General features: G+C 36.2%; 1 protein-coding gene across 1 annotated transcript in view; it reads left to right on the forward strand.

Moving 5' to 3' along the window:
* LOC106879783 (chromosome-associated kinesin KIF4A) overlaps window positions 1–13685 on the forward strand; it is a 54904-nt gene extending 41219 nt beyond the window's left edge. Inside the window, exons 23-27 of the mRNA XM_014929485.2 lie at window positions 998–1168; window positions 2360–2443; window positions 3499–3615; window positions 5868–5978; window positions 9791–13685. Of these exons, the coding sequence (XP_014784971.1) occupies window positions 998–1168; window positions 2360–2443; window positions 3499–3615; window positions 5868–5978; window positions 9791–9844 (537 nt within the window). The 3' untranslated portion in view covers window positions 9845–13685. The remainder of the gene's footprint in view (window positions 1–997; window positions 1169–2359; window positions 2444–3498; window positions 3616–5867; window positions 5979–9790) is intronic.
* The last annotated feature ends 262 nt before the right edge of the window (window positions 13686–13947 follow it).

Here is a 13947-nt window from a genome sequence, read left to right on the forward strand (position 1 = left end):
GGTAGATTCGTTATTTTTTCCCTTCTTTTACCTTTGTAATTTGCTAGTATTACTTTTTTTCGGGAGTTGTATTTTTGAAGAGAAATGGTAGTTTTTTGGCTGCTATTTCTATTTTTTGGTGTGTGGTGAAGCAACACTTGCTGAACCCTAAATTTTAAATTTTATATATATATATATATATATATATAGTTCAAAAAAACAACAAAGTGAGGACGTGATACGGATAGTATTATTGGACGCTCAGGAAAGGAAAGAGAGAGTGTATGACGTTTCGGGCGTAGCCCTTCGTCGGAAAGATGGAAAGTTCGGAGAATGGAAGAACGGAGAAAGAGGAAAATGGTACTGATGCCCACGAGGTTACATTATGTATATACATACATACATACATACATATAAATGTATGTGTATTTTTTCACTGTTTACAAATAACACGGAAAAAATAAATAAATAGTTACCAGGGTAACAAAACTTCACACAAGTACCAAGGATGTAACAGCCTACTTATAAATGTAGAAATTCCAAGGTTTCATGGAATGTTCTTGTATAACATGGATAAATAAATAAATAAATGAAATTAAATGCAGGTGTTATTCAAATCTTCAAAGATTTGAATAACACCTGCATTTAACTTCATTTATTTATCTCTCTCGCTCTCTCTCTCTCTCTCTCTCTCTCTCTCTCTCTCTCTATATATATATATATATATATATATATATATATATATATATATATATATATTTACAATTTAGTAGTTTCCTCTGCAAAACATGATTCTTATTGAGGTAAATATTTACATATAGCTAGAATGGCCATGATTTTACATCGATCTAACTCCAAGTTTTCAGTTCCTTTAAGACAGATTTTAACACAGTTCACTCGACTGTTGGTTCTTTTAAAAAAAAATTTTTTTTTTTTTATTGCAATGTCACTCGAGGTGGATTTATTGTAATTGTTCATATTCTCATGCAGTCGCATTAATTAAATCTCTTTCATACAGAGTATCAAAGAACGGGTTGAACATAATAACGACAAGTCTACTGTGAAAGACCTCAAAGATAATTATTTGGAACTTATCAAAGAGAAAGACTCAAATGAAATGAAAATGAAATCATTGCAAAATCAGCATGAGTCAAGCCTTGTAGACTTGCAGCAGAAATATGAAAGCAAGGTAACTATTAAGTTATTAATCCAAAAACACATGTAAGTACTTATATGTGTGCACAAGCCCAAACTTCAACTCATTGTTATTATATCGTTGTCGTTGTTTTATTGTTCACTTTTTCATTCTTGTGAGTTGGACGAAGTTTAGTTAGGCAGATTTTCTACAGCCAGATGCTCTTTGGTGTTGCCAACTCTCACCTGTTTTCATATAAGGTATTATATCTCTCCATGGCCAATCATGTTCTCGCAGAATATTGGAAATGAAACATGCTGCTATGTGGCACAACAATAAGCATTTATGATTAACAATATCAAGTCAAGGAGATACGAACATACACACATTTGTACAGACATATATTCTTACACACATTTCAGCTTCTGTCTATCTAGCCCACTTACAACGCTTTGGATGGTCCAGAAGATGCTTGCCCGTGGTGCCACCCAATGGGACTGAACCTAAAATCACGTGTTTGAGAAGTGTACTTCTTAACCACACAGCCATGTTATATATATGTATTATGTATGTATGTATGCAGGACTACATAACTCAATGAGTCCTTTCTTTTGGAACATGTGGCTGTTATTTTTAACAGGTCAATCTACCCACTTAGACGCTGGTGTGTATTACAATATGGGGAAACAAACACTGATTATGTCAAGCAGTGAGGGTGAGCATGCATGCACACACATGATAGGCTTCTTTGCAATTTCTGTTTCCCAAAGCATTGGTCAGTCTGGAGCTGTAGCAGAAGGCACTTGACTGAGGTGTTGTGCAGTGGTACTGAACCTGAAACTGTGTGGTTGGAAAATGAGCTTCGTAACCACACGGCCATACCTGTGTTTGATCATTATCATTAGTTAATAATCCATTTTCCATGGGTTGGATGGTTTGACAGGAGCTGGCATGACCAAGGGCAACACTAGGTTCCATAGTCTGTTTTGGTATGGTTTCAATGACTGGATGTCCTTCCTAACTCTTTACAGAGTGTATAGGTTGCTTTTTATGTGGTACTATCTCTGACAGGGGTACCTAGTACCCTGCAAGACAAGGACTCTTCAACTGGGTTAAGGGAGAGTGGCATTTAAGATGGTATGGCTTTGTGCTAGTTGAAAGATTTGAGGTATAGAGGGGACAGATGTAGATGTTGTCTGTAGCAGTTTCTAACAAATGGTAAGTTTGAATTTGTTTAAATTACAGATATCGTTTTTACTAAAACAACTGAAGAATGGGTCAGAGGAAGAAGACAGCCCAATGCCAAACGGTATACACGGAGCACGTAATGTTAGTAGTTATTTTTCTTTTTTTCTGTTTCTCTTCTAACCATTTAGCTTTCAAATTTCTTTGTCCAATTTATTGCTTCTTTCTTCACATTGTTTTGGAATTAATCATGCATTATTTCATAGCTCCAAGATTTCAATGGTGTTTGTATATTTTTAGAAAGACATTGTTCAGGGTGTCCACAAAGTCTGGGTACATGGAGTAAATAAAATCTTAACATAAACAATTAAATATAAGAAATAATGATTTCTTAAAGTATGTGTTAATCCTCATGTACCCAGATTTTGTGGACACCCTGTAGGTATATGTGAGAGGTTGAGTCTGGTCAGTTTTAACTTAGAACAGGTAGAATATTTTGGCCGGATATGGCCAGTTTAAATATTTCTTACTTTTCAACTTAGCTGATATTAATTAGAATTTGAATTGTGTGATAAATTAAAAAAGAAAAATTCCTTGTAATGTTTTTGTACTAGAAATAAAATTATTCTTTTTATGTACCAGGGAGACTGGTGTCTGTGACTAATGCCACTTTATTATGTCATTTAGTCTTTTGGGGCTTAAAGAATTTAAATGATGTTTTGATGACAAAATTTTGGCATTTAGATGTCATCATCCACTTTCCCTTGGATGCATGAATTGGACTGAAATTATGGCGGTAGCTTTTTTTATGACTGGATGCCCTTCCTGTCACAAACCTTTGTCTTTTCTAAGCAAGGTAATATTTCACCAAGCTCAGACATATTTTTGCACAATACTGGAAATGAATGTTTTAACAATCATGTAATGTTAAGACAAGCACTTGCACACACTGATATTTCTTCATGTTTCTCTCTAGGAGATAAACTCACAAGGCTTTGGTTGGCCTAGGGCTATAAGACATTTGCCCAAAATTGGTTGGGGAGCAACACACAGCTACACCTGAACCTATCTATGGATGGATAATTAAATTAAGAATTTGTGATCAAAAGCTAAATTTGGAAAATATATATCAAATAATGATAATAAAAGTTTACATTTTCATATTTATTATTTATTTTTGTATATCCATTTCTTTGTAGACCTTTTTTGTTCCTGACACTCCAGATGTTTTAGATAATGACCCAGACTATCACCCTGATAGCTCCATGGAATTTGACACACCTTATATGAAAGTGTCCAAAAAACAAGCAAAACCTGTGAGTTTAGAATTTTTCGAAATTTACACTTCATATTTGGCTGTAATGAACTCTGGGTATTACTCACATTCTATCAGGAATTCTTTACACTTGTGATTTTTTGTTCTTATTTCTTTTCTGTTTTTTTTTCTGTAATTTACACAGTTTTATGTGATGCTTATTTCCATTTGTAATAATTTATATAATTATGGCTTGAGTCAGAGTTTTCACAAATGATGGATGCTTAGGGTTCAATACTAGTAAATGGAGAATTTTTGGCAGTTGAGATTATCTCCCCTTCTCACATGGTGCTGGTCTTAATTACTATTTGGTAATTGTGGCACATCCTATAGAAGCAGAGAATTTTAATAAATCAAGAATTTATACTGTATGGTATTTGATATACCCATATTTGTCTACACTGTACATATATATACATGCCACTGGCTTCGATTATTTCTCTTGGCTCATTTTTGTTTAAATTATGAAGCAACCTAAAAGCATTCCTCCTCCCCCCCCTCTCATTTCACAGTATAAAGAATAAAGGAGAAAATAATGAAAATGGTATTTCTTTTCTTTTTAATTTACTTGAGTCAGAAAAGAACGGTTGGTGCCCATTTTCTCTCGCAGACCCTTCAAGACCACTAATTCTTAACTTTTTTTTTTTGTAGCACTTTTTTTAAAGTAATTGTTATGCCTAGTTCTCATCTAAGTGATGTATGAGGTATTGCAACTTACTTAACTGAACATAGATGATAATTTATAAATCTTACTCTAAAAATGGATTGTATAAGCTTTTAACAGTGAAATGTTCAAAAAATTGATAAAGACACAAGTTGTAAATTTACTTTATACATTACAAGTTAATGACTTCCCTGTACCTGATGTGGTCTCATTTTATTTTAATAACCATTATTAGGTTTATTATGTATAATATAATTACTACTATGGGTAGAATTCAGTATGTTTATTATGTTACCTCACCGCACCTACTTGAAGGTGGGACTGCTCACTTTGAGAACCTCTGCTCTGGACAGATACAATTTGAATGTCTATAAGTTAATATCTGAATAAAGAGGAAATCCTAGACATTTGCTTTCCTGGTAGTGAAATGTTTAGCATGAAATCTTGGAGATGATGTACAGCAAGGGTTGTGGGGAAACAACAATAGATTATCATAATGGGAAAGGGCCCAGTACCAGCTTTCATGACATTTTCTTGTTGGAATTTTAAATTTTCTCTGGAGGTCTGAGTTTTGTAATATCAAAAGGATTATTCTTGATAAATAATATTCATTTAGCCCTTTCGTTACCAACCCAGCTAAAACTGGCTCTCGCTCTGAGTACAAATGTCATGTTTTAATAAATTCTGAATTAAAATCTTCCACCAAACCTTAGTCACAATTTATGTTCCTAACACTAGTTTAATAACAATTAAGTTATTTTACTAAATCCTTTGTTATATTTAAAGTAATTGAGAGAAACACAGAACATCTCGACAGAAATATGATAACAAAATGGTTAAACTATATAATAGAGAAACAATTCTTAACCCTTTTGATACCACCCTGGCTGAAACTGGTTCTGTAGTACAAATGTCTTGTTTTCAAAAGCTCTGAATTAAAATCTTCCACCAAACCTTAGTCACAATTTATGTTCCTAACACTAGCTTCATGATAACTAAGTTATTTTACTAAATTCTTTGTTATATTTAAAGTAATTGAAAGAAACACAGAACATCTCAACAGAAATATGATAACAAAAGGGCTAAATAAAGGTCTGTACTGTGTTGTTTGCAATATTCTATGAAATTAAAATATTTTTAGGCAATTGTTTGCAAGTTAAACTTGCAATGTTATTAGAGTTGGTTAGAATGTGTACATATGACTTGAAAAAAATGGTTTGATATCGAAAAGGGCAGAGATTAAGGAGTAGTAATAGGGCAGAGAATTCAAAGGATAATAAAGGTAGGAAGATGAAAGGGTATTAGGAATATGTAGGTGGAGAAATGAAAAGATATCAGAAGCACGTGGGTTGAGAAGTGAGAGGGTATTGGGGGTATATGGACATGGTGTTGCGAAGCTATTGGGAAAAGTGGGTGGAGAAACACAAATATTAGAAAATAGGGGTAAAAGGATATTAGGAGTAAGTGAGAGAATGGTCAAAAGATATTAAGTGTATGTGAGTGGAGCAATAAAAGCATATTGGGAATAATTGTCAAATTCTGAAGTGAGGAATTTTTCTCATTAAAATTTTTTTGTTTTTCTTTTTCAGTTGAAAAGTTGCAGGTGTATGCGCAGTAAATGCAAATCCAAAGTTTGCCCATGTTTTAAAAAGACTGCGTTCTGTTTGCCTTCATGTTCTTGTGCTAATTGTGAAAATAAGGTATTTTAATTATTATTATTGTTGTTGTTGTTGTTGTTGTTGTTGTTTGGGGTAAGGCAGAGAGCTGGCAGAATCGTTAGCATGCTTAGCGATATTTCGTCTGCCGCTACATTCTGAGGTCAACTTTACCTTTCATCCTTTCAAGGTGGGGCACTGGGATCAATGTAATCAACCTCTCCACTCCTCAAATTTCAGGCCTTGTGTCAAAATAAGGATAGTTGTTCAAACTCTGCCAAGTTGACTTTAACCTTTCACCCTTTTTGAAGTGGGGGTGGGGGAGTTGATAAAATAGTACTAATTGCAAACTGGATCAATCATCATCATGGTTTAACATCTGTTTTCCATGCTGGCATGGGTTGGACAGTTCGACTGGGATCTCAGAAGCCAGGAGGCTGCACCAGGCTCCAGTCTGATCTGGCAGTGTTTCTACACCTGGATGCCTTTCCTAATGCCAACCACTCTGAGAGTGTAGTGGGTGTTTTTTATGTGCCACCGGCACAGGGGCCAGTCAATGCGGCAGTGGCATCAGCCACGTTCTGATGGTGTTTTTTACATGCCACCGGCACAGGGATCACAGCTGCAATTTCCATAGATTTTGGTTTTGATGTACTTGACTCAATAGGTCTCCTCAAGCACAACATGTTGCCCTATGATCCAAGGTACTTTTGAGTGGGCTGGTTATGCGACACTGATGTAGGTTACAGCTGTGAACTCACTTTATTTGCCGGGTCTTCTCAGTCACAGGTCTTGGTCTTTCATCATTGCCTCTGTGAGGCCCAACGTTCAAAGGTCATGCTTCACCACTTCATCCCACGTCTTCCTGGGTCTACCTCTACCACGAGTTCCCTCCACTGTTAGAGTGCAACACTTCTTCACACAGCTGTCCTCATCCATATACAACACATAACCATCCCAGTGCAGTCGTCTCTCTTGCACACCACATCTGATGCTTCTTATGTCCAACTTTTCTCTCAGGGCGCTTACACTCTGTCGTGTATGCACACTGACATTACACATCCAGCAGATCATGCTAGCTTCATTTCTTTCGAACCTACGCATGTCTTCAGCAGTCACAGCCCATGCTCCACTGCCGTGTAGCATGGCAGTTCACACACATGCATCATACAATCTACCTTTCACTCTGAGTGAGAGGCCCTTTGTTACCAGTAGGAGTAGAAGCTTTCTGAACTTTGCCCAGGCTATTCTTATTCTAGTGTTAACCCTCTCTGAGCATCCACTCCCACTACTGACTTGGTCACCTAGGTAATGGAAGCTATCAACTACTTGTAGTTTCTTCCCCTGGAATGTGATGGAATCAGTTTTCTGAGCATCTGTGGTGTTTCTTGCCCCTGTGCATCTGCCACATGCAAAACCAATCTTCCCGATTAACCTTCCTTTGATGCATCCATAGCTTACACTGGGAACATCTAATGGTGTTTCTACCTGCACCTTTTCTACAGATCAAGCAGGGCCATCTACCTGAAGGGGTGTGTGATGTGTTCATCTTCCTACTTACTTGAACTTTGGTCTTTGCAACATTGACCATAAGGCCCTTCGATTCTAAACCTTGCTTCCAAACCTGAAATATCTTCTCTAGTTCTGGTTGGGATTTTGGTATGAGGGCCAGGTCATCAGCATAGAGGAGCTCCCAGGGGCATCCTGTCTTGAATTTACCCTCCACCCTTAAAAACTGCTGGCCTTGTGCCACACGAGTGTTGGGCCTCATGGAGGCAATGACCAAGACCTTTGGCATTATGTCGTTCTTGAGAAGAAGACATATCAAGCTGAGCAAAATAACTGTCGTGGCACGTAAAAGCACCCATTAAACTCTCAAAGTGGTTAGCGTTAGCAAGGGCATCCAACCATAGAAAACCATGCGGAATCAGACTGGAGTCTAGTGCAGCCTTCCAGCTTACCAGCCCAGTCAAACCGTCCAACCCATGCCAGCATGGACAACAGACGTTAAATGATGATGATGAACTGGCAGAATTGTTACTGTACCAGGCAAAATGCTTTGCATGTCTTCCAACTACACATTCTGAGTTCAAATTCTTCCAAGGTTGATTTTTGCCTTTTGTCCTTTTGGAGTTGTTGAAATAAAGTACCAGTTGTGTAATGAGGGGAGGGTTAATGTAACGAACTATCACCTTCCTTTGAAATTGCTGGCCTTGTGTCTAGGTTAAGGATTTCTTAAAAATGCAAGGATTTGTGTTTGTGTGGAAAAAATTTCTTGTTAATAGAGACTCTCGCCATGTTATCTGCAACCTAATTAATTATGCCAGGTATTGTTGAGGTTTTTCAGTGATATTAAGTGCAACAGCGCCCTGCTTTCAGTGAGGGGGATCACTGATAAATGAAATAGGGAGAGAAAGTAGATCAAGGTCTGTTGAGATGTGATCACAACTGGAAAGGTGCTCGGTGTTATAGAGTTGCTTGTTTATGATTTTATTATGAGATGTTAAAAGAATTTATTTTCTGACCTCTTAACTTACACATTTAAAAAAAAATTTCCATATTTTGAATCATCATCATCATCATCATTTAACGTCCACTTTCCATGCTAGCATGGGTTGGACGATTTGATTGGGGACTGGAGAACCAGATGGCTACACCAGACCCATATATAAAGAAGAATGAGTACACACATTATTTTGGATCACTTATGATTTATTATGAAGTTACTGATTGTTGATGACAGAAAATGGGAATAACATCACGAACGAAGTATTTCAGATTAGAAATGAATGACAGATACCTCAAGAGTACAGTGAACGTATATTTTCGTTCAAATATATATTTACTAGACATCTCTGAATGAAAATACACGGGATAACATGTTAAGAGGTTAAAACAGGAAGTTTGATGATAAAACACAGGATGGTCACAAGAAAGTTTGTATCAAAAAAGTAACAAACGCATAGCAATTTGTCCACCCACTTTTGCAATAATCACAGCCCAGTAATAAGTCTGTTTGACCAGGGTTGACCTAAGGTTAAACAAAAAAGAAAACAAAATACAACAAACAAACTTACCAGAAAGTAATATGGGAACCTTATCATGGCTGCTCACACATACTAGAAGTAGCAGACAAAATATGCCCTCAAATGATATCTTATTTTTTACTTGTTCCAGTCACTGCATTTACTACCATGCTGGGCCATCAACACCAATATTCTTACTCTTTTACTTGTTTCAGTCATTGAACTTGAGCCATGCTGGGAGACTGCCATGAAGAATTTTAGTCAGACCGATTCCAGAATTTATAAGTTTGGTGATTGTTCTACCACTATCTTATGCTGAACTGCTAAGTTCTGGGGATGTAAACAAACCAAGACTGATTGCCAAGTGGTAGTGACACACACATACACGCGCGCGCGATAAGCTTTCATTTTCCATCTACGAGATGCATTCACAAGGCTTTGGTTGACCCAGGCTATTGTAGAAGACGATTATCTGAGGTGCCATGCAGTGGGACTGGACTCTGCATGGCCACACCTGTGCTTGATTGTAGATATTAAAAAAAAAAAAAAAAAAAAGGTCTGAATAAGAGTTAGTTCTGGTGTACACTGTTTGAAGGTGATGGAATTGACAGCATTGGGTTGGAGATGTTTTGGGATTTGGCAACCATGCTGTGGTGGAGAGTGAGTGTGTTGCATGAAATTTGGAAACAAAGAAAAATGGCAAATGTAGAGTGGTTCTTTTTTTTCCTTTCCCTCTACACCCTCACCTATGAATGATTAATTGTGCCAGTTGTGCTCTTAAAATGATTTTTCAATTAAATATTGACAATATTGTTCTTTCTGTTCTTTCAGCCGACATCTTTATTCGACTCATCCACCAGCGATGTGGACAATGAGGACAACTGAAGTGTAAAGAGACTGTACCATTCCTTTTACTCAGATCTGATAGTTCTACTTTAGTTCTTTCAGCAGCAAACTTTGTCTAAGGGCATATTTGGTAACCCTACTGTGTGTATACGTATATATATATATATAAATATATAAATATATATATGTATATATACATATATATGTATATATATATGTGTGAGTATACATGCTATGATATGCATTTATGTATGTGTATGAATATAATGTAAGTATGCATATGTACACAATATGTGTGTGTGTATGGGTGTGTTAATGCATGGTGTGTGTGCGTGTTCAATTATATTCCTCTGACTGCCTCATCTCTGAGTTGCTCATTTCTATTATTTCATCATCGATATAAATCAAGCTCAAAGAGTCTGAATGTTGTATTGTTTCTATTTTTATTTGATTGTATTTTCACACACTTACGTAAGACTCCAGTATCGAATGTATCATCTTTTAATTTAGTAAGTTGAGGTTTGAGAAAGACTTGGTTTTGATTTCTAACTGGTTGAATGATCATCATGTTTGTGTAATGATACCAACTCATCTTTAGTAGTGGCACATCTTTGAATAAATATGTATCGATCATTACGCTCACATTTTATTTATTTACGATTTGAGGGAGTTTTTATTTTAATTTTTGTAAGTCATGTAACCGCAGGACCTCCCCTTGTTAGCTTCTACATTTTGTATTTTATCTAACAAAAGGCAGATTTTCTCTGTGTGTGTGTGTGTATGTTTAATATTCATACATTTACACAATTCCAAATTTCTTGGATGAAAGAATTGGAATTAATATTCTATCAATCTTTGCCTCAATAATCATAATTGAGTAGAATCGAGTACTTTAAAGCAATTAAGCCCCGACCAACGCCGGGCACTCCTGCTAGTATATATATATGTATATATTTCACCATCAGGGAAGGTTAACCTTAATTTGATGCAGTTTGACTTTGTGCCAGGAAGAAGCATTACTGATGCTGCCTTCCTAGTATGGCAACTAGAGGAAAAGCACTTAGCGAAAAAATAAATTAATTAATAAACCACTATACACAATGGAATGACAGGAAGATTAACAGAGAAAGTAGTCTTTGTGTGTGGCAGATGTGCAGTTACAGTAACACTGAGAATGTACAGAAAATAGATTTCCTCAAATGTCTGGGTGGTGGGGCAGGGTCCTTAGAACTGGGAGGTAGTTTTTGTTACCTGGATGACCAAATTGGAGTGGTAGAAGTTGTTCTGGAAGTGTAGTTACTAGAATAAGAACAGGCTGGTCAAAGTTCAGGGAGCTATTACCTTTGTTGGTAACTAAGGGTCTCCCTTAAAATGAAAGGCAGACAATAAACACTAAAAATGTAGAGAAAATAGACTCCATGAAATGCAAGGGGGTAAAACTAGAAGTAGTTGATACTTTGAGTTACCTAAGTGACCAAGTCAGTATGGGGGTGGGTACTCTGAGAGTGTAGTTACTAGAATAAGAATAGGCTGGGCACAGTTTAGAGAGCTCCTACCTCTCTTGATATCAAGACATGGTAACTGAATGTAGAGGTTGTGTAAAGGTTGGAAAGAAATGACCTACAGATGATTCACTGGATGTTTAATGTTAGTGTGTATGAATGACAGAGCACAAATGAGCTGAGGGAATAAAAGTGGGTGTTGGAGAAAAGAAGTACTATAATGTGAGAGAGAGAGAGAGAGATATGACTGTGCTGTGTGATTCGTGTGCAAACAAGTGCTGAGTAACAGAAGTTATGAAAAGAAATTGGAGAAAGAGTGGTTAAAGCTGGTTTCAGAACCATGTCGACAAAGGACCACGAGTTGTGAGATGCTGTGCCGAAGAAGACCTGTACATTACTTATTCAAACATGATATAACAAAAAGATAAAAGTGATATGTTTCTTGTGTACATGTGTGAAAGTGAGTGAGGTTTTGTAAGAACATTCTTATTTTTTTGAAAAGCACTGATAGTCAATAAAATAATTGAAAGGGAGGACACAAAGTGTTTGTAGCTTATCAAGTAAAAACACTGGGTTTAGCTTTAATGTTAATCTTTGTAACAGTTAAGTTAGTGTTAACGTTCAACATTTGGATCATTTAAAAGAAATCTATGTAGCAAGCTTAAAAAAAACTAAATAGTGTTACTATTATTTTAATTTTTCATCAAGTATGGAAATTGGTTTCCTTACTTCTAGATTTGTTTCAGTGTTATTCTGATCTCATTAGTCAACATGTTCTTCATCTTATTGAAATAGTAATGAAAGAATGTACATTTGTTAATCTGTGTCAGCTTAGATAAGACGGCTGACGCCCCCAGTTAAACCATATTGATTTATTTTCTTGTTACTTGGAAATATTAAGTCTGTCATCGACCAATGTTCTTTGTTCAATGCATTCCGTAATGCAAGATAACAAACAACCTCTAGAGTGTTTCTTTTAGGCCAGTCTAAGTGAAATTTTGGCTCAAATACAAGAAGCAATTCACTGCATGTTAACCCTACAGCAACTTCATCTTACATCAAGTTAGTTGCTTAAATCTGCCATAAAATAACCTGTGCAGGTCACTCAAATCCTATTAGTGGCTTTCTCAAAGTCCACTCTCTGCCCCACAGACCTCAACTGTTTACTCACATCTGTAAAAGTTAAGAATGCTTCCTTATAATTCTTCAAATAAGTTACCTGCCATTACAATGTCTGCAAGACATCACAAAATAAGAATTTCTGTGCAGTTTACTGACTGCAAGCTTGCTTATTTACTAAATCACAGCAGTTTCTTCTGGTTTCTGTGTGGTAAAGATACATGGTTCCTATGTGATGTTAATTGAACAGCTTCCAGTCTGTTTCCTTATGGCCTACTAAGCTAGTCCATTGTTGCTTAACCGTTTTAGATGGATTTGGGATAAAACAGTGGATGTTCTTATTAACTGATTGGCATAGAAAAAATGTCAGAGTTTTAGCACAACAGGTATTTTTAGACAAAGATGGTGACAGGATAAATATATATTCTTATTACTTGTAGATTCTTGTAATTTTATAGCAGAAATTAGAACTAAATGAAACTGTTTCTTTAACCCTTTAGCATTTAGACCAGCCATATCTGGTCCAAATATCTTACCTGTTTTATGTTCAAGCTACTATATCCAGCCTCTTGTACTTACCCTACAATGTCATTTTTTCAGACTAAATAATCAAATCATCAAAATCTCAAAGCTATGAGGTAATGCACGATTAATTGAAAATATAAGGAAGTAAGCATTACATTTGACAGACTAACCTGAATGTTAAAGGGTTAAACCAGCCATATCTGGCCTCTCTCACCTACCCTACAATGTCATTCTAAAACTAAACAATCACATCATTGAAACCTCAAAGCTATGAGGTAATGCATGATTAAATGAAAACATTATGAATAAATAAGCATTACATTTGACAGAGTAATCAGAATGCTAAAGGGTTAAAATATTTCCTTCAAGATACAGCTCTTGTCCTTTCAAGACTGTAGCAAATCTAACAGTTTTACTTACTGCAGTGATTCTGTTCAGTTGTCCTTCCTTCATTGTAATCATTGGGAAATGGACAATTGAATACTAGTCTATTAAAATTGTTACTATAGGTTTATATAGTTCTGTCTTATTGAAAACAATGTAACTTCATTGAAAGTTGCTTAGTGACTCCCGAAGTATGTGTTTATGTGTGTGTCTATGTACGTATGTCTGTGTAATATATATGCAATCATTCACAAACTTGCCATTACACATTTTATAACTCAAATTTTTCTATCAACTGGATATCTACTATGTTGTATATGTATATATATTAAAAGGAATTTTTCTTTGTCGTTTGATTTTAAAAAATTTTATTTTTTCTTTTCTCAATGTTTCATACATGCATGTCTTCCTTCTCCCGCTGGTTCATCTTAACAAGGCTTTACTCTCATTCAAGGTATCAACTGTGGGCTGGGAGAGGCCTTGTAGCAGGCTCCACAACAGAGGCACAGTGTCACCTTGGAGATGGCAAGGGACTGCCAGTGATGGTGAGCACTGGTGGAGTTGGTTGGTTCTACACATAGTGATGTCTCTGGGGCCACTAACCTGGGATGA

This window comes from Octopus bimaculoides, chromosome 16 (assembly GCF_001194135.2).
Source record: "Octopus bimaculoides isolate UCB-OBI-ISO-001 chromosome 16, ASM119413v2, whole genome shotgun sequence".
Taxonomy (NCBI): Eukaryota; Metazoa; Mollusca; class Cephalopoda; order Octopoda; family Octopodidae; genus Octopus; species Octopus bimaculoides.